We start from the raw sequence: 21692 nt of genomic DNA, 5'->3' as shown, positions 1-21692 counted from the left end.
TATAACGTGAGCATTGCTCACAAAGTTATGCTAGTGTTGCTAATGTGTTTGTGCTTTTTTTTATGTCCTGTGCAGCCATTAGGGCAGATAGTATTGTTGATCTAAATGACTTTACGTGCTCAACAGATTTGCTCTGCCAGGGAAAAGTGTGCGATACAGAATTTATTCGATTTTATTTGATGTTGTTATGCAAATTTGGAGCGGCCGGACCGGAGCAGGAGGGGATAGAGAAGAAGAGAAAAGAAAACAGAGGGGGGAGCGTGGGGATAAGAGGGGGACAACACAGAGGGAGACAAGAACAACAGCAACAACAAAAAATTGCAACAACAATAATAAAACAACAGAAACAAACAGGACTACATCAGCAAATGTCTGTGACGGCTATAAAGTCCATGACGGAAAGGACAAACTAATATCAACAACCACAATGATAATACTGCATTGAAACAGTCATACATATTAGTAGTAATAGTGGTAATGAAATTATTAACTATGATAGTGATCAGAATGACAATAACTAATGCACACAATTGTAAAAACTATAATCATACTGCCGACATCACTGTCACTAATAAAACCAATAACATAATAACACCCTGGGTAACTCAGTGAGTAATGTGGGGAAGTACATAGTACATGTACACGTGTACAGGTGTCTCTGTGTATGTGTGCATGTCTTCATGTATATAAGTGTGCGCCAATGTGTGAACGTGTAATTGTCACTGAGAATGCATGAAAGGAGAGAAAGGACTGCCTCCCACCATCCAGTAAGCCCCGCCCCACACAGCCAAGCTGAGCCCCCACCACCAGAGAGCCATCGGCCCCACAGGAGCAGGCAGAACCAAGACCGGCCCCCACAAAGCCACCCCCCGGGAAGACCATCAAGGGGCCGCAAAAGAGGCGACCCCGACCAGAAACAGGACGGCCGGAGGCCAGCTAACCCCCGAGACCGGCAAGAGACCACACCCCACAAGGGCAGAGGGGCACTGGGGGACACACAAGCAGGCCCAGAGACGCCCCCACAACCGGACAAAAGCCCGCCCATGGCGCTCACGGCCAAAGTTTTGATTTCGATTTCGTGACAGAGTGGACCAGAAAAAAATGATGAAAATTGACCCTTTGGAAAAGCGGTGGATTTTCTTGCCATTTTGGGGTCCTGGCAGGACCCCTGATGAATGTATGGTTGGTTTCCTCCACTTCCCGGGCCAGAAAAGTAGAGTTCTCAGCAACTTGAAAAAATGCGATTTCGCGACAGCTGCGGACCTGAAAAAATGCAGAAAACTGACCCGTCAGAAAAGTGCCATTTTTGGCCATCTATGAATGTGTGGTACATTTCTCCCACCTCCCAGGCCAGTAAAATGCAGTTTCAGCAACTTGGGAAAAAATGCGATTTAGCGAAAGCCGCGGACCTGACAAAAAGCCTGAAAATTGACCTCTAATCTTGTCATTTCATTTCTACAGGGCTCTAATAAACACAAAAAACATATTCATCAACAGGTTTTCTATGCTGTAACACATTGCACATTGCCCGTATGGCTGTAGCTCAGCACACTAGGGACCTACCAGGAACAAGAAATAGGACCTCATAATACATGTTTGTCAGTGAAAAAGCAGGTAAAGCCATGTCGACTGGTCCTGAACCCCTCAGTTTGATACTTGTCAACACTGCAAGATGACTCAGAATTTCATGAAACGAAAACTTGATGCTGGAGGATGATGGCTGAAGGTTGATAGTATGCCGAGGAAACAAAAAGCGCCAGGAGAAGAATCATTCAGATATTCTTAGTGGGAGTCCCCCCCTTGGATGTGTTCCTCCCTTAGTTCACTTGTCATACAGAATTTCTTCAGGGCAGCAGGTAGTAGAAGCAGTTCTTCACAATCCCAAAGATAATACCCAGAAGTAACTTGGGGGGATCCAGTCCAATCAAGCAGCAGGTTTTTTGGCTGGGAAGTCCATGTTAAAAAAAAACACACACACACACACACAGGCCGGGAATCAAACAATGTTATTTTGGTTGCTGTGAAGTCTCCAGATGTTGGTGTCATTACAGTCCTCACTGCTGCGGCTTCTAAAGACCATATATGTATTGGATATCATTTACTCAACTGTTGACAGCTAAAGTCATGCCGTCGTCAGTTAAATTAAATGAAGCATGGTAACAGCTTCTAAAATATGCTAGCAGCCGAGAATCGGTTGAGGTGGGATTTCTCTTTATGTGTTTACTAAAGCAACTGGAAAGAATATGTCCGATGTGTTCATGTACCGTATTACAGGATGGTCAACATGTATAATAATGGTTTTAATAAGTACAGTATAATTGTTTTTTGGAAAGCTGTGTTGGTAGAAGTGATATTGTATGCACTTTATGGTAAATGATATAGGCAGATAGCGCTGCATGCTGTTCTGGCACTAATGTTTTTTGGGGGTGCTGTTAATCTTACTGGACACAATGTGTGGACAGCTGTGGCACAGGTGGTTGCTTTGCATGCTTGCATGTTCCGTGGGTGTTGAAAGCTTTGTCAGATACTACTGGTCATGGCAGGTCTTCTTTTAAATTGAATAAAGCACATTTTTATAGAATATATAGAATAAAGCCCCCCCACATTGGGGCTTTAACATGCGCATACATTTGGACTCCAAGACTGAAGTAAAAATAAGTTCTTTTATATTCTCAAATTTGATGGTGGTTTAAAATAAATGTCATTGTTATCTTTATTATTGTTATTAGATTTTTCAAATAATTATCTCTATTTTAAAAATCATTATTGATTTTGTTGCGAAACTGGCGCACCTTTTTAAAAATATATATATATATATATATATATATATATATATATATATATATATATATATATATAATTTAAAATAGTTTTCAGTGTTTCCTCAATTTGAACGTGTGTGTATTCTGAAACTGAACCAAATTAGAAATAAATATCAGTCTGATCACAAAAGTCAATCCAATTTTTTTGATTTTTATTATAAAGAACAGATGTGAAAACTCAGATTGTGAAATCACTTAAATAAGACTATCAAATAAAGATTGCATTTTTATACATAAATTGCCACACCACATTGCTGTTTATTGGGTGTTCATTTGTTCGGTATCTGAGTCTCAGTTAGCAGGAATATTTACATGAAAAAATACATTTTTATGACTGAAAACATATGAACATAAGATTGAATCCAACACCTTTCGGTCCTTTCAATATTCCCTCAGTCCACTTTTTCTACTACTGGCGGTTCCTCAATCTTCGAGGGGGTGCAGCCTGAGGTGCTGGCCGGGGTGCTGGAGTTGTAGCAGTGAGCTGAGCACACCCAGAGGTGAGGCACACACCGGGTGGCCCTCTGAGACCAGGGTGGCCCCTGACTCCAGGCAGGCCCACGTGACCACGCTCACCGGAATTGCCTGGTTGGCCGTTAAAGACCCGGCCAGGACGTCCACGCTGACCTGTGATTGACATATCATGACTCATGTAAATGAGGTTGTGGCTCCCTTTTAGCGATTATAAAGAATATTAAGCAAGCTTGTGATTTAATTTTACCCATTTTTCCCTGCTCCCCGGTGTATCCGGGTAGGCCGTGGCCCTTGGCTCCTTTATCACCTTGCTCTCCTCTGTCACCTGTATACACACGCACACATTTCTTTAAACACCAGCAGACTGATCAGAAGAAGCACCAATGTGTTCATGAATTTTGTGACTTCATGAGTCTATCCACAGCCACGCTAGTATTGTCACACCTGTCACTCCCTGCTGGCCTGGATCTCCGGCTTCACCGTAAAATCCTGGCAGGCCAACTTCTCCAGTATCGCCGTTTCTGCCAGTATCACCCTGATAACATCATAAAAATGAAAAACACAACATTCACCTTTTAATATATGTGTTCTGTGTAAATCTTGTTTTTTGTGTTTGTCTGAACGATCCTGCGCTCCAAATATGAATTTAGCTGTTTTGCGTCTTCATAATGTAAAAAATGTGATCTGTCGCTGGTCTAGTTTTGGCACACAAAATATTACAGAATAGTAGAGAATATAAAAGCGTATTTGCACCACAATACTACAATAATTCATTTGAAACAGGATTACATAAAAAAAGGCCAAATTTTACAAAAAAAGAGTTGTAATATTACGACAACAAAGTGGAAACGTTACGAGAAACGTTTTTAATTTTTATGAGAGAAAATATGTGTAATGTGTAATATTTTAGGGGGAAAAAACAGTGCTTATATTCAAAGAATAAAATCATAATACTGTGACCAAAAGAATTATTTAGTAAGAATAAAGTGATATTATTATATTATATTATATTATGTTATTACAGTACTAAGAAAACCAAATGTCTCTTGGAGATGAATGAAGTATCAATCCATCCTATCCACCCATGCGGAAGTTATTCTTATATCAATAGAAAAGCTTTTATTTAAGATTTTATTTAAGGAGATTGTAATATTATTATTAAAAAAATCATAATATTACAAGAAAAAAACTGTAATTTTCGAAACATAAAATTGTGATAATACTAGAATAAAGATGTATTACAAAGATGTAATATTACATGATTTTTTTAAACGAGAATAAAGTTGTCATATTCTGAGAATCAAGTCAAAATATTATGAGGCACATTTTTTTGCAAGAACAAAGTTGTATAAATATATAATAAATATAAATACATAAAGTTATATAAAGTCATAATATTGCAAAAAAAAAGCATAATTTTGACACATACTGTATTATAAAATTAACATTGTAATATTGCTAGGAAAAAGCTGTACATTCTTAATATTAATAGAAAAACTGCAGATTTTATTTAAGGAGATTTTAATATTACTAGAAAAAAATTATAATATATATGTGCCCTGCGATTGGCTGGCAACCAGTCCAGGGTGTACCCCGCCTCTCACCCAAAGTCAGGTGCTATAGGCTCCAGCATACCCTAATGAGGATAAGCGGCATACAAAATGTACCGATCAAAGTTCTAATATTACAAGAAAAATAATAATAATAATAATAATAATAATAACATTAATAGAAAAACTCGAGATTTTATTTCAGGTTTTAATATTACTAGAAAAAAGTCATAATACCTAAAAACAATTTTATGAGCATAAAGTTGTGATAATATCCATCCATCCATCCATCCATCTTCTATGCTGCTTATCCTCACCAGGGTCGCAGGGGCATACTGGAGCCTATCCCAGCTGACTTCGGGCAAGAGGCGGGGTACACCCTGGACTGGTCGCCAGCCAGTCGCAGCTCATATTGTTATAGAATTGATATTCCCATGACTACTACTAACTCGACACTTGCATCCCACTATATGGCAGAAGCAACACCACGCCTGTCATCATCGTAAGTTCACCATCAGGGAATTTAAAACTGCACCGCTGAAACAGGGAAGGAAGCTGAAAGGTACAAACGTCTGCATGAATGAGCATCTGACAAAACCCAATGCTGACATCACCAAGAAAGCACAAGACAGGGAAGGATACAAAGCACTTGGAGCACCAAAGGCAAAATCTACATCAAGCGAAATGGAGGACCAGTCGAAGCGAGACTGCTTGTTGTCTAAGATATCACCGATCTGGATTCATATTAAAGATCATATTACCATGACAACAAGGAAAATGGTGGACACAACCCACAAGAAAGAACCATGCAGTTAGAAGCATTGCATTCAATAACATTTTACTTGTGATATCATCATTGCAAGAGCCTGCTCAACAAAGTTCCTAAAATTAGGAAGCCATGTATCGACACTCAATGACACTCACAGTCCAACACGAAAGACGGCAGGACAGGAAGACGTGGAAGTGGATCCAGACAACAACATGGGAAAAGGGAAGAACTTTTTTGTTTGTTTGTTTGTTGTTTGCAAATAAACTCTGCTTCTTCCTACTCCTCCTCCTTTCGGACATGTGGGATTGCGAATTGTAACATGAAGCATTCAATGTAAACTTAATGTATGCTCGAAATAAATGAAACCATTACCAATTTACTTTTTAATTGTCCATTTTTTTCTTACCATTGTGGGCGAACACTCACTGATTCGTGGTCATAAGAATCATGGCGATAGACAATGTCGTGGAACGTAAACTGCTACTGTGCGGAATAACAATATGGAAAGGATTTGACAGCTGCCGAAACTCCAAAAAACATTCAACACATACCAGGCGTCTACCGTGCGACTCCATGTTTGTCCTCGTGGCGACGTGGAAATTCAGTATGTTTTCATTGCTAGTTTTTCTGCCAGATACTCCAGCTGACTTAGTCCAGACATGTGCAATGTGTTGCACAGAAGTGAACAATGTATGGGGAATGAACTCTGGTAGAGTGTTTAGGCTAAGGATGTGTAAACTGTTACAACTCACAGGAGGTCCAGGTGGGCCTTTCTGTCCGGGTGGACCGGGAGCACCCATGGGAACGTCTCCATAGAGAGGACACACTGCGGCGCACGTCCTCTTGACTGAGTTGGCGAAGGTGGACATCTGCTCCAGCACCACTTTCTTACAAACCTCAATCACATGTTGAGCCGGCAGGGCTGGACCCTGTGTAACGAATCATTAGCACATCCATCACAGGAAGTCGCACACCTCTGAAACATGGGGGATGAATATTCCAGCAGAGAGTGACGGCAGCCGTTCCGAGGAAACCCCAACAACAAATGAGGCCAATAGTATTTCCCATTAAAGACCCATTATAGATTTTTACGTACTGACTGATGGCTTGGCTGACAGTCTTGACGGATGAGAATCTTTTTACAAATTGCTCGTGACGCCAACAATTGTAACAGCCATTTGTACAAGTGATGATGTTGCTTCGCACAGCCATTGTAAGCACACATGAGTAGGCCTGTCACAGTAACAAATTTTGCTGGATGATATTTATCCTACAAATTATTGTCGATAATCGATTCTATTGACAACATTTTTTGAAACAATTTTTCATTAATGATATGGCAAAATAATGACAGTGCATCATATTTAACATCGAATCTGAAGAGTGTTTCAATAAATTAAAGAAACAACATAATAAACTGACAAAAATGTAGCAAAAATTGCACTTCAATAAAAATCACAATAATAACCCATAATAATAATAATATCCCATAATAATAACCCATAACAATACAAGACCGTGTCTCTGTTAAGAAAAAAAACACTCAAATAAAAACCACACACACGCATCTGTAGTGGCGGAATAAAATGCAATGTTGCTGATTGTCCTTCAATGCGTCGTTTTTCACTTGGTTACACAGTTCAGGAATTGCTGTTTGTGACATGTACATGTGTAGGTTCTCCCAGGCAATTCGTACTGTCTGTGAAATATATCTACCATGTCCTGAAATGTTGGCAAAATGATAATCATATTGAAAGTTTGCATTTCTTTTGCAATGTAGCGAGCAACACCGTCTGTGAGCGTGCACCATTTTGAGCTGTTTCGTTTTAGATTTACTTTGCCCATCAAACGACCCAGTAAGCGATGACTGTCGGGACGAAGGCTCTGCTGCACCGCCACATTGGAGCTTTAGCATTCGGCTTAGAAACCATAGCTTTTGTGCCTTCATTCATATTAGCGTTTGCTTGCTAACTGCTAGCTCTCTGTCTGTGTATCAAGTCACTAGTAGCCCTGCCTCCACATATTGGAAGCTGAATGAGAGGAGGGCTCACTCTCTCCGTTCATTCCACTATAGAAACAATGCGCACAGATACATGCAAAGTGAACCCTCTTGTCATCCAGCCTGTGTGGAACAGAGAGACAAAAAAAACAAAGAGGCATGCATGCATACGTCAATTTATCGAGGCGGCAAAATGATCAAATTAATTTTTTTTTAATCGTTTGACTAATCGATTTATCGATTATCGGGACAGGCTTACACATGAGATAAAATAGTAAGATAACATCCAGTGTAATACAATCGCACCAACATATTAAGAGTTCAAGGTAACAAACAACCATGAACAGGCTTGTTTTTTACATACTGGTGGTCCTGCGGGCCCTTGAAATCCATCCGGTCCTCCTTCACCTCGCACTCCTTTGACTCCCACGGGACCCGAGCGTCCGTCTGGGCCAGCCGGGCCGCGTTTCCCCCGTCCTCCCTGGGGACCCTGCTCCCCTCTGTCTCCAACCTAGACAGCAGGTTGACACCATTAGCAGTGTCACTAAGTGAAGTTAAGCTTAAGTGAAGATCCAGTAATAACACATTGGGACTCACCCTTCCTTTTGGCCCCCTGACACCTTTTTCTCCCTTTAAAAAAGCCAAGAAAACTTGGTGAGGGAATGACGATGGAGAGAACAAAAAGATGATGGAATATTTACCAGTGCACCTTTGACTCCTTGAATTCCTGGGATTCCTGTGTCACCCTGTTCAGAAAAATATCAGGAATTGTAATTGTGCATTTGCAAGAGCGGATTGTGTATGTTTTGTCATGCATTCGTTTGCTTGGGTCCGAGTCATAGTGTTTGTTTGTGATTAGTGTTTATCTATAATGTACATTGTGGCAGTTATTATTAATACTTGGCAGGAGGGGAGAGTGCTTCCAATATATGAGATGTACGGTGAATGCAAAAAAAGATTATTTTAACTTGTTCTGTTTATTTTGTATATTCAAAGTTATCATTACTAACCGGTGGGAAGATGATAGCCAGGCCCAGGCAGACTACTTCTTAGTGCTTCTGCATTTTGCATGCTTCTGAATGCAGTGTTTGTATTTTGCTTTTATTTAGCCTTTTTATGGTGTGCTATGTTTTTTTTTATTTGTTTCAGACTTGCTTAACAAGTTACATGAAGGAACATCAAATGGTTACATTGGCGCAATTCAACATGTCTGAAATTTAGGCAAAAAATACATAAAATGTGCTTAAATAAAACTTTTTTTTTTTTTTTTTTACTAATAATAGGCCATATTCAACCATGAAACAGCATGATTTATTCATTAATATATACATTTTTTAAACGTGATAAAGTGAAGCCGCAAAATTCAAACGGAGATGTGGCGAGGGATGACTGTACACTAGAAAACAGTTGTAGTTTGTATTTGAAAACGTAATAATAAAGTCACATATTATTAGGAACCATTTGTAATTTGGCTAGAATAAAGTTGTAATATTATGAGATTAAATATGTAATATTACAATAATTTTTTTTTTTACAAGAATAAAGTCATACATTACTAGGAAACATGCTTCTAATAAGTCTTACTGTAAATCTGAGTAGATTCATATTGCACTACTGGTGTGGTCTGTTCTGCCTTATAAAGGTGCTTAATCATATATTAAATAAATTATCGAAAAGTTGAAAATTGGAAAGAAAAAGCCATTGTAACGGTAAATGCATAGCTGGATTGGACGTCAGTTATCACATGTGAGACAGTACCTTGCTTCCTTGTTTTCCGACCACTCCCACATGTCCCTGTGAACAAATGACACATTTGAACGGCATTTAGTTGTGACGTTCCACTTTTAAACTTTTAGTCTTACATTAGGTCCTGGTGGTCCAATGAATCCGGGTCTGCCTGGTTTCCCTGCAGAGCCTTTGTAACCTCTTGGGCCCTCGAGAGTAAAACATTTGTTAAACTTATCTAAGGGACTGCTTGCTTCATTAATTCATTCTACTGAAAATGTAAAATAATACAAAATTCTTTTCTTCAATGATTCCAACTTACAGTTCGACCTTGGGGGCCCATTTCTCCCGGTGTCCCCAGAGAACCTTTCTCCCCCTGGCAAAGATGCACACACAACGAATGAAGCTACCAAAATGTAACACAACGTATGGAGCATTTTCAACAACATCTGGGTTACCTTTCTGCCACCTTGTCCCAGTTTTCCACGATGACCTTGTGGTCCTTGATAAGCCTGGGGCGGCATTTACAATGAGAACAATATTTTGTTAGAATGCATATATTGTAAAAGAAGGCATCAAAAAGTATAAAAATCGGTCCGTATTCATGCAACCCAGACCAAAAAATGAGCAACATACGGTACCTCTATTCCAGGGTCTCCATCTCTACCTGGTGTTCCAGGATCTCCAACAATGCCCTGTGGAAATGTTGCTTTATGTATTAGTATAAAGTAAACGAGGGATTGTTCAGTGGAAATGGGGCTGTGAGGGTGTCGTCACCTTTTGTCCAGTGGTGCCAGCTTTACCGCGACGTCCCGTGATACCCTACATTAGACAATAAAACTATGAATAGAACTTTGCAGTAGTGCAAGAAGTGTATGTGAACCTCAAATGCAAATAGGACACGTATTAAAACATTTCAGGTTTTAATGGTGGTATACGTACGGGCTTCCCCTTCTGTCCTGCGGCCCCTCGCTCTCCTGGATCTCCCACAATGCCCTGTCAAACATTTGGCACCAAAGAGATTTAGGCTACGTGTCACATTTTGTTGTTGTTTTAGTGTATAACAAATAACAATGTAGGGTCTTTATATTCTTTAATGAATTCAATAATAAATCATTGCTGGTTTGTGGTTTGTGGTGCTATTATTAGTTTTGTTTGTTTAATTTCAGCAAATTTTATATCCTCATTAGGGTCGCGGGGGCATGCTGGAGCCTATCCCAGCTGACTTCGGGCAACAGGCGGGGTACACACAGGACTGGTCGCCAGCCAATCGCAGGGCACATATAGACAAACAACCATTCACACTCACATTCATGGAGTGTGTCCTATGGGAGTGAGTCCTATGGACAATTTAGAGTCGCCAATTAACCTCACCTGCATGTTTTTGGGAATGTGGGAGGAAGCCGGAGTGCCCGGAGAAAACCCACGCGCACACGGGGAGAACATGCAAACTCCACACAGATATGCCCAGGGGAGAAACGACCCAGGTCTTCCCGATCTCCAGGCTGTTCCTGTATTGGCCAATGTGCTAACCACTAGACCACCGTGCGGCCAAATTTTATATATTTATATATTTACTGTATATTAAAATATACATATTTAAGCAACTGTTACATTTTTTTTGCATAAATTAAGCATTTTCAAGCGTCAAAATGGCTAAATAAACTAAAATACACATATAAGGCATTCAGAAGACTCATTCAAAGACGTGATATGTAGTACTCTACACTGGTCACTAGGTGTCAGTAATCTTACTGTAATGCTCGGTGAGACACACAAGCACCAGACTTGATCGCCGGAAAAACAAGCTTTTATTGCTGATTTGAATGATGATGTTGCGCATTGTCTCGCATGCCTCTTGGGGGTGCTGTTTTGCCAGTGGCAAAAACAGTGCTTGAAATTATTTAAAGGTAAAACAGCATTATTTAAACTAGAATGTGCACCGTCTGTCGAAATGCTGTACTGTAGCAAATGGTCCTGAACAATGTCAAATGTTGTATTTACAATAATTTTTTTCTCAAAACACAACAATTTTAAGCTTCTGGTACAATAATTTGTCATTTCCCATCTGGTAACATTGATTGTACGGGTAGTGGAAGTTATCTTAGCAGTGTGTTGCATCGCTTCGATTGACGAAAAAGGAAAATTGTCATGTCAGTCATGTCATATTTTACTGGGGGGTTTTTTTTGGTGTTATGTTAAATTATGCTCCATTTTAGCATTAGCATTGCTAAAACAAAATCTCCAAAGAATAAGTACAGGTTAGAAGGACTAATACACCTTTTTTGTGACATTTGAATCAGGCTAGCTGTATTGATGCCAAGCTAAGCTACTTAGCGTCTGAGAATAGAGAAATGTAACAGTGGCCTCCTATCCTAAGATGGTAGGTCAACCTGTATCTCAAACTTCTAGAATAATGACAATTCATTTTCTTCTCTAAAGTAAGACACGACATAATGGTGTTTATCACTGTCACCGAGGCTCTCATTTTAGTAACCCACTGTGGCTTACACAGTGTTTGTGGCGACGGCACATTAGTCAAAAACTCTATTCCGGACATTTTCCACATAAGAAATGTTTTACAGGGTTTCAAACGAGAGGGTTTTCAACAAAAATGTGTGTCTTGATTTGTACCCACCGTCGTTCCTCGCGGGCCAGGGTTCCCTTCCGGACCAGTGCTCCCTTTCTCACCCTGTAAATGGAATAAAATATGTTTTTTAAAAATAGCTAAATAAGAATGCTAACAGGGAAATGATGTTTACCTTTACTCCTTGATAGCCATCAATTCCTTCATATCCTCTTTCACCTTTAGCGCCCTTTACAGAGGAAGAGCAAAGTGACAAACAGTAAAATGCTGTAAGCTATTTTACATACATATTATTCATGTTTGTTCTTTTAAAAGTCCCCTATTATACTAAATGTACTTTTTACATATGTGTCCCTACAGCTAATTTTTGTGTCCTCCTGTCCCACTTATGTGCAATATTGTACAATAACCAAGATAGTGTTTGAGACAGAACTAATGCAAAAATTTGGTGAAAATTTTAATCGAAAACCAAATCATACAAAAATTGGGAAGTTTAAAAACTAAAGGTTTGACTGTTTAATGGCTATTTCTTTTCTTCCTGGTTATTTGGATCACGTTGCTGTCGGAGAAGTAGTCAATGATCAGACCATTTTCAAACTGGATTGAAAAACAAGAGCAACAGAGTTGCCACGCCCCTCTTGAAAGTCAAACTTAAGTTTGTGTGAAAGTGAGTGTTAAGCTGGTGTGAGAACAATGCAGCTCTCGTGTGTTTCCCAGTATCATTCCATGAGTCATATGTAAGTGACTCATGGAGGGTATATCATGGAGGGTGAGTGTGTGTATTATAAAGGCCACTATGAGAAGCAATTTGACTGAAATGCACCGAGCCATTAGACTATATAATATCTATATATATTAAAAATATATATAGAAAAATATCTATATAAAAAAATAAAAAATGTTTTTTAATTAAAAAATTAAAATAATAATAATAATAAAAATAAATAAATAAATAAATAAATAAATAAATAAATAAATAAATTAAAAAAAAGACTATATAATATCTAACCATAAATGTAAAACACGGATAAAGTAAACAATGTCGCTTCTTGGAGACACACACTCCGAGACAAACACAGCTCATTAGCATATTAAAGCCGGCATTAAAACCAGTACTCCTAAAAGCACTTTCAAACTGTCTTACATTCCGTCATCATACGTAGATTTTTGCCAACACGCATCCATTACACCTCAGAGACAGAGTTAAAATAGTTGAAATAAAGTTTAATATGTGACCTTTAATGTGTTTTCTTTTAAAGTACAGTATATGTTAAAGTTAAGGTAAATACAGGATGTTTGAACTCACCACTTGTCCAAGCCTCCCAGTATTTCCAATGTCTCCTGGGGCTCCACGAACACCCTTTCAATGGCAGTCACAAAGTGTCATTATAAAGCATTTGAATCCAATGTTGCATTAGAATGCGCATATTCACCTTGAAGCCTGCTGCCCCTTTTAGTCCCTTCAGTCCCTTAGTACCTCGCTCTCCCTGTTAAGAAAACATATTTGTATTCTAAAACATTGGATTATAAAATAGTGGGAATGCTCATGATAGATAAATCCGTTACCACAGGGCCCCAGAGTCCCCTCATTCCTTTTTCGCCTTTGCTTCCCATTTCACCCTGAGGACGATGCAATGTGAGTTGTCAATAATGAATAAACGCAAACATCACCTGCTAGCGGTGTGAAAATGCAGCTTACCTTATGGCCCGGCTCACCGATGTGGCCGTAGTCTCCCGTGTTTCCCCTGATGCCCTGCAAGACAAGTTGTCGGGGAATCACCAAGCAAATTTTTGACAGCATCACAAGTGGAAGAAATTTTGCTTTGTGAGAACACTTTAGACAATTTGAACACAAAATATATCAGTTTTCACTGAAAGATGTGCTAATAACTTTAATAAATAACTTTATAAAATAGAAATACTGTATGTACAGTATCGTGCAGTTTCGCGATTGCAGTTTTACATGCATTCAAAATGCATACAAAAACATAAAAATTATGAATGAGAGATAAATGAACATTTAAGGCTATTTTTACCTTGTGTTGACAGTCGCGATGTGGCAGTGAGATCAACAAAGACACCACCTTTGTGTTTTTTAGTTATTTCTTGAATTCAAAAAATATATTTTTTAATTGTAATATTAGGAGAAACAAACAAAACAACCAATAAAGTTGTATTTTTTTAGAAAATTATGTTGCGGAAAAAGTTATAATGTTACGAGAATGAAGTCAAAATATTATAGGGGGAAAAGTCATAATTGTGAGAAGACATTTGCAAGAAGAGAGTTATAAATAGTTGGGGGAGAAACAGCAGCAGAAAAACAGCTGTAATTGTCAAAATGGTACGAAAAAAAGTTGCATTCAAGCGAGAAAAAAAAGTTGCAATTTTATGAGAATAAACTCGCAATGTTATGAGGAAAATAATTTTAGTAGCAAAGAGTTGAAATATTAAAGAAAAACATGTTATTTTTTTAAGCCATAATATTACGAGAAACAAACAAAACACGTTTGATGTTGTCATTTTGGGAAAATTACATAGGGGAAAAATTTGATTACTTAAGTCCAATATTATGGGAATAAAGTCATCATATTATGAGAAGAACATTTGCAAAGATTATTTAACAAGAACGGTGACATATTTGGAAAACTAAAAAAGAAAACAACAGCAAAAAGAGACAAGTCTATTCTAATAATACATTTTTTCACCTATATCACAAAGCTGACATGCTGTTTTTTTCTGGAAATATATGTATATGTGAAATATATGCATATCAAAGTGGCCCTTAAATCCTATGTGGCGCTCGATGGAAAAAGTTTGGACACCCCTTGAGCAGACAGATGTCAGAGTGATATCTTATCCAGCTCCTCTGGCCTTTTAGTCAATGTCATATTAGTCACATTAGTGGAAAATGTACACTAGAATATTCCACACTCACTCTGTATATACACACAGCAATCATAAATGCAACTAAATGGAGCGCTATTGTTTAGACAGATGCTAACCACCTCAGAAGTAAAAGGAAAAGTGTTGCTCTGGATCAACAAACAGGGGCCAGAACGCGGACCCTTTTTAACCACAGAGATGGCCGACAGTATGGAGACAGGCAAGACCGTGAACTTTAAGGCATTTCTACCGCCGTATAGCTAGGGTGAGCTTAAAAAAAGACCACCCACCACAAGGGATTGGATGGTGCCTAAATGTGTGCCAGGAAAGCGCCTCCTCAGATGCAAGCACAGGAAGAGATAAACATGTTGGGTCCCTGTGATTCAACTTGTTACAAAAGACACATGTTTACTCCCAAATGTCCTCCAGCTGAAAAGTCAGGAGAAGAGAATGTGGCATGAATGGCTCTGGAATTGTGATCTGTGTAGGCGGACATACTGTACTAGGCAGTGTGGGGGATTTTCCTTGACTAAATGCATTCAAGTTCGCTTACAATGCCGCAATACAAGGTGATTTCTTTGTAGTTTCACATTTTCTCCAAAAGCCTTCTTGAGGTCTGGTGGAGAGCCCCCAAATTAAACTCTACTAATAAAAAAAAACCAGTTCATTAGGTCTGCTTCGACTTCACAGCGACTGCAAAGCATCAAGGAGCAAGGAATTTAAATGTGTTCAGTTCCCCGTGAGCCAAAGCAGTTCTGAAGCGCAATGTGCCAAATTTCACACTCTACTAAAGCAGACATGGTGTCATTAGAGACTCAAGGGGGTCTTGGCAGACTGGCTTCCATGTCTGGGGTAGGTATCAGCATGTTCTCAGGAGAATTTAGTAGGAAATTGAGCAAGAACCTAAGCACTATAGACTGGCCTATTTTCCAGTACCATGAAGAATCTTCCATAGTGACATACTTAAGGATGAGGTGAATAGAGCGCGCCGTACTGCACAAACATGGCTGGAGACATGCTATAATAAAAAGGGATGAATTAATCCTGTAGAAATACCGCATTGCCCTAAATACAAAACATGCTAGTGACCTGGAGAGTTGCAGCAGTCACACAGAAACACACTCACAAACAGTGGAGGCTTGCCAGTTAGCAAGTTAGCTTTGTCTTAAAAAGGTTTTTCCAAAAATGGATCTTGAAAAAGAGTCACTTGTATTATATTCAGGGTTGTCGTATCATCATGTCAATAAGACCAAATTGATTTAAATCACGGCAGAATAGTGGTAGACTAATGTGACCACTGTATCGGACAGTCTAGGGGAAGATCTGTTCCGATTCAAGTCTGGTCAGGCTTCATCAGTCGTGTAGCGAAGGGTTTCCCAAGATTTTTCAGCTCAAGACCCAAATAACATACAGTCAAACCTGTCTTAGCGGCCACCTGTATAGAACAGCCACTTGCCTATAGCGGCCGCTGAAAAATCCCCTGCAGAAAATTTGCGTGTTATAGACCCTGTGTATAGTGGTCACCTGTCTACCGCAGCCAGCGGCCACCCATTTTGTATCCCTTGGTCAATATCTGACCGCATATAGCGGCCAGAAGCTTCATGCACGAAAAAGTTTTGTTTTTTAAGCAATGAAGCCGTCGTGTGTAGACTTTAACTCCTGAGTCCTAGCTCAGTCACAATCATTCACAAGATCCACACAAACTGTCAGTTGTTCGACATAAAAAAAGCTGTCTTCTTTGGAGCTTGTTGCAGTGACACAGACAGTGACACCGTTTACTTCCTGGTGTGAGACAATGTGCACTGGTCAATACTGTAATGCCCCTTGTTGTGGGGAAGGAGAGACTCACGTCGCCGATGCACTTTAATGGCTTTATTAACAGCGGTTTATTAACCTAGTAGTGCTTTACAACTTTTATCCGCAGTCCCACAGTGCCCTCTACTGGTCAACATGTAACAGTATAATTACATGTATCTGGAAAGACAACAAGCTTCTAATCACAGACATGTTAATATGTGTGTGCACAAATTGAAAATGGCTGCCAACCCGTCTATAACGACCACCTGCCTATAGCGGCCACTTTTGCCGTCTCCCTTTAGTGGCCGCTATAGACAAATTTGACTGTATTTGTTTCCTCAGTGGAGCCCAAACATATTCAAATATATAATGTATTACCATAACATGGACATATTCACTAATATACTGATAATAAACTGATTTTAAAAAACACAGAAACCATTATTTTTACTAAAACAAGCACGGATCATGGTCCACAACCCAATGCGAAGTGACCTACGCCCCATTTTCGGTCCTAACCCACAGTTTGGGAAGCCCCGGTCTTGGGTACAGGGGTAACAATGAACGAAAGTTGGATTTCTGCCGTGTCAGAAATTGTCAAATGAAAAGTGGGTGAACGGACAAGTCCCGCGGAAAAGTGTCCCAAAGGTTGGGTAAGTTAGCAAACAACTAAGGAAAATATATGATGCTAATTTTAAGACGATGATGAATGAAGCAGAGTCATAAAATGAGCAGCTAAGAAATGCAACCGTTTTAATTGGTTTTATTTAACAGATATTGAAAACATTTTTTCTTTTAAGGCAATTAATGTAGTCGTTGATGTTGTCTTAAAAACATTTTTCCCAAAACAGGTCTTGAAAAAGAGGAGCTGTCTTATATTCAGGGTCATTTTATATTTGCATCAATGCGGTGTTTTGGATGCCTTCTGGACGCATCCATGGAAAGGAGTTCCTGGCATGTCCAACCAGGGGTAGACCTATGACTTGCTGGAGGGGCTACGACCCACAGCAGGTCCGATAACACCTCAGTATACCTATGGTGGGACGAGAGGAGTTGACCAGTGATAGGGAAGTTAAGGCATCCCGTGTTGGGTGGATGGTTGGTGGAATCTAGCATCGTTATGGCGAATAAACATAGTCTGTCCACTGTGTTCCCACCCAGTTTTGAACACAATACGGTGCTTAACTTTTTGGAGAATGTCCTGCAGACATTAAGTACCTTTGGCTCTGTTCCCTCCAAAATGCACAACCTTCCAGTTGGTGATGAATCACATTGATGTACACCTGAGACTCAGGTTTCAAATTTATCGTCACATCTGTGTTGGTCCGGTTTGATCTTGACTTCTTCCTGAATCGACTACAGGGCGGACACGAGTGTTTTATCTACCACGCGTTTACTATCCCTAAGTGCTTCTGGTTCCATGCCTGTTTCCACTCTACGGTGTCTCTGCTGTGCTATTTTCCACAGCTTCACTGTCATCTCAAGACTTAACTTTTATGGTGACATACACCCACCAGTCGCTTTAACCCTTAGTTATGCAGCACTGCATTCACTTACCCAGTTTCCTTGTCTTCCTCTATCTCCGGGCTCTCCGGTAAGACCTCTGTGACCCTGTGCAAGAAAAAACAACATGTTTCAATGTCTTATTGGTGTTGTATTCATACAGTTTTCATTACACGTTCGTACTCACCTGTGGCCCTGGACGTCCCTGAATGCCCGGCTGTCCGTGCATGCATTTGCAAGATGCTCTACCGGCTGTCAGACCAATCTCTGCATAGCCTCCGCACTGACGCAATGAGACACCACTGTTTGAGACAAGACTGAGAGCGAGGGCCGTGTTAGGACTCACCACACTAGAGAGTTCGCAGCATCCTTCGGAATAGGCTTTCTCCGGGTCACATGACACATCCATCTGCTGGAGGTCCACCTGGAATGAGATATGTGACATGCATGCTACAATCAAGGATGGAGGATTAGATTATTTCAAAAGAGAGACAGACATACTGAAACAGAGCGATCTCTTGCGGCTCGCTTGACGATGGAGGTGTACCCATGACGGATGACCGGCATTGGCTCATCGATGGACTCCACACTGACCTCCTCACAGTCTAGCAGCAGCTTCACCTGGCTACCCTTCACGCTCAGTGCCAACTTGTGCCACTCGCCATCAAACAGCTTATCCACACCGCGGAAGGTCCTTAGCATCTGTCTCCCGCCGGGACTGATATAAAAGAAGTCCAGCGAGAGGGCATCCCCCTGGAAACGTAGGCCCACTTGCTCCCGACCTTCTGGGTCGCTGACCTGCCACAGGTTCCAGGACGTCTTCATCGCGTCTTTGGTCAACTTAAAGGTTGCGATGACAGAATAGTCGGAGGGGAGACCATCTGGGTAAACGTCCCTGTGGTGTGAGAGTCATCACAACGTAATGAAAGTCTTCTATTGGTGTAATATTAAAAAAGTAGAAACAGACCTCGAGATCGTCTGCTTATAATTGATTAATTTGTTCAATCACGTCTGTGTGACAGCTTAAATCACGAGCATTCTTTGTTTCTCTCACGGGGCCGATCAACGGACACTACAGTTACAAAACTAAAGCTTCTGAAGGCCCACAGAGTTAACAGCATGTGGTGACAACCAGCTTTGAGCGCTTCATTTCAAACTGTACTTTGTAAAGATGAACCAAAACGGTCTGGTCTGGCATCAGTTTTACGCAATCGGCGATAGAACAGGCATGCAGACACATTCTCATCTTATCTGCATCAGGATTGCTGGATTGGGGGGGTGGAGTTGGGAGTGGGGTGGTCGGTGTCAGGCGCACCAAAAGGAGTCCAAGAAAAGTGTCACAGTATGATATTTTGCTGTAGGCTTTGAAAAAGGGGGAAAGTAGCGCCCTCTGGAGGACAAATAAAAAATTGAAAGTCAGTCGTTGAAATTGAAATGTTACCTACCATAAAGGATTGCATTATTTTCTGCTGTGGGATCAAAAATGCCATTTTTAACTGTCCATTTTCATGTCTCTTTTTGTGTAGCCTTCCCATTTTAGCCTAACTTGATGAACAGAGATGACAATTCTGAAAAAGTTAAGGTTCACAAAATGTCCCTAGGAAATAATGAAGTTTATGCAGCATTTGTGTGTTCACTCGCTCCCACAATGTATTTTACGCCCAACCGTTGTACCTCATGGTCTTCTGCAGGTGGATGGCAGGGTTGACACGGTAAGCCACAGCCTCTGGTTCAGAGCCATCTACTCTCTTCACTCCTCTCGACTCGGGTACACGAAACTCCTCCAGGAGATCAAAATCTCACAGCACAAGCACACACACACACACACACACACATGCAGTGAGCCTAAGTCAATTAGAGATGACATTTTTGGCATTTTTAACTACTGTCACTTGATGTTTATATTTCATGAGCACTCTTTGACCTCTTGTGTGAGTATATGGGCTGAAAAGTCAGGCGCCATACTGGTGGTCAATAAAACGACAAATACTGACACCTTTTGGCCTTTGTTTAGTAGTGCAACATTCACACGGTGTTCTGTTCCACCCATCTTAGTGTTTTATATTAGTGGTCCCCAACCTTTTTTGACCCACGGACCGGCTTGTGTTCCCACAAATCTCACAAATTTATGTTATTTATTATGTATTGTGTAAAACTAAGACAGGAATAACATCAAAAGCACAAAATGAATGGCGACCCACGATTCACCAGTTCAATTTTCAGCCAAGTTTTTCCAGAGAGATTATTACATCACTGTTTGACATGTGTGATAAAAGGCAGTGCGCTAGCATGAATTAACTTGAGACAAATGTGCACATCAGCACTCAATAAGTCATCAAAACTTACCTTTATGCATTCCCACATAGTATCAGCATTTGAGACCAAATATGAGGTGAAAGAAAAATGGTAAAAAAATACAGTAGTAGTCTATCTGTGCGGCATGAGATAAAGTTAGCACACGCACAATGGACATGCGTCAAGTGAGACGGATGTAACAGAGAGAATCCAGCCACTTTTCAAAATAAAATATATAAAAAAATTAAATAAACGAAATTATTTTTTCTTTCTGTGGGGCCCGGTACCAAATGACCTACGGCCCGGCCAGGGGGTTGGAGACCACTGTCTTATATAACTCATAATTGAGCGCTGCATTAGCATGTATGCTGTGAACAGTTACAAAAAAGAAAAGCGTACAAACTTACCTGGTAATGTTTGACCTTGTGTGCATCCTAAGATGAGAAATAGTGCTGCAAACACCAGCATGTCCACTGTGGCTGGCATTTTCAGATTTGGGAAAAGTCCAGGACTATAAGTGCCTGTATAATACACAATAAAACAACAATAAGGAAATAAAAAAGTGCATCTGCAAATGTTTTACTGTAAAAGTAACAACCAAAATAGATGCATAAATGACCAACACTCACCTGTAGTTCCTGTGTTTTAACATTTACAGAAAGTTTATAACATTATTATCAGGGTATCCTGATTGAAAAGTGCACCACCATCTTTACGCTAGTGATAGTTTTTTCATATTTAACATTTTGGAGGTGCATAAACAAGATCTATATTTTGCCCTCATTAGAAATCCAATCTTATCTTCATGAAGTCAAGTGAGAGATGAAGTAAGATAATGTGATAACTTACATATTCATAAAAATAGAAGGTTCTGGGTGCAGATGGGTGTATTCCAGTTCAGGCTGTGAGGTGATGTCCCACTCTAAAGTGCCATCCTGGGCCACACTTTGAACTCAACAGACAGGAGGACCAGTCAAAGTGGAAGCTCTGGGGATCAGTCCAGCGCAACCCCTGTGCTCCGCTCCACCTTTGGTCCCGACGGGATCATCCATCTCTCATAGGCCAGTTACATATCCAGTCACTGCAAGCAAACACTCTCATCACATGCAGGACAGTGGGACATAGCACCATGCAGCTCTATAATTAGCTGTGGACTATATTTGATAGTGCTTTTGCTGAGTGTACCTCTTTAAGATCTATTTTTTTGCATGCATCTTGTGTTTGTCCTGCTTCTTAAAAGCAGACATATAATGCATAGTGGCTTTAGTGTGGTGGGTTCACTGGGGCC

The 21692-nt window shown here is 40.2% G+C and overlaps 1 protein-coding gene across 2 annotated transcripts; it reads right to left on the bottom strand.

Moving 5' to 3' along the window:
• Positions 1–2982: 2982 nt before the first annotated feature.
• Positions 2983–20595, bottom strand: zmp:0000000760 (collagen alpha-1(XXII) chain). Of its 2 annotated transcripts, none has more exons than XM_054799629.1 (26): positions 20456–20595; positions 19784–19907; positions 18611–19004; positions 18456–18533; positions 18297–18392; positions 18164–18217; positions 13626–13679; positions 13493–13546; positions 13360–13413; positions 13233–13286; positions 12102–12155; positions 11978–12031; positions 10282–10335; positions 10117–10161; positions 9981–10034; positions 9798–9851; positions 9662–9715; positions 9477–9548; positions 9373–9408; positions 8316–8360; positions 8212–8244; positions 7979–8125; positions 6368–6544; positions 3741–3831; positions 3544–3621; positions 2983–3449 (listed from the first exon to the last, which is right to left on the bottom strand). In XM_054799629.1, exons 1-26 carry the CDS (start codon positions 20463–20465, stop codon positions 3232–3234), a joined length of 2238 nt encoding a protein of 745 aa, XP_054655604.1. In that variant the 5' UTR covers positions 20466–20595; the 3' UTR covers positions 2983–3231. The 2 variants fall into 2 exon arrangements, with proteins under 2 accessions (XP_054655604.1, XP_054655605.1); XM_054799630.1 differs by having other exon boundaries at positions 19784–19954; positions 20456–20572.
• Positions 20596–21692: the final 1097 nt, after the last annotated feature.

This window comes from Dunckerocampus dactyliophorus, chromosome 14 (genome assembly GCF_027744805.1).
Source record: "Dunckerocampus dactyliophorus isolate RoL2022-P2 chromosome 14, RoL_Ddac_1.1, whole genome shotgun sequence".
Classification (NCBI taxonomy): Eukaryota; Metazoa; Chordata; class Actinopteri; order Syngnathiformes; family Syngnathidae; genus Dunckerocampus; species Dunckerocampus dactyliophorus.
Note: the sequence above shows the minus strand (reverse complement) of the source record. Positions and strands in the feature narration are given on the sequence as shown.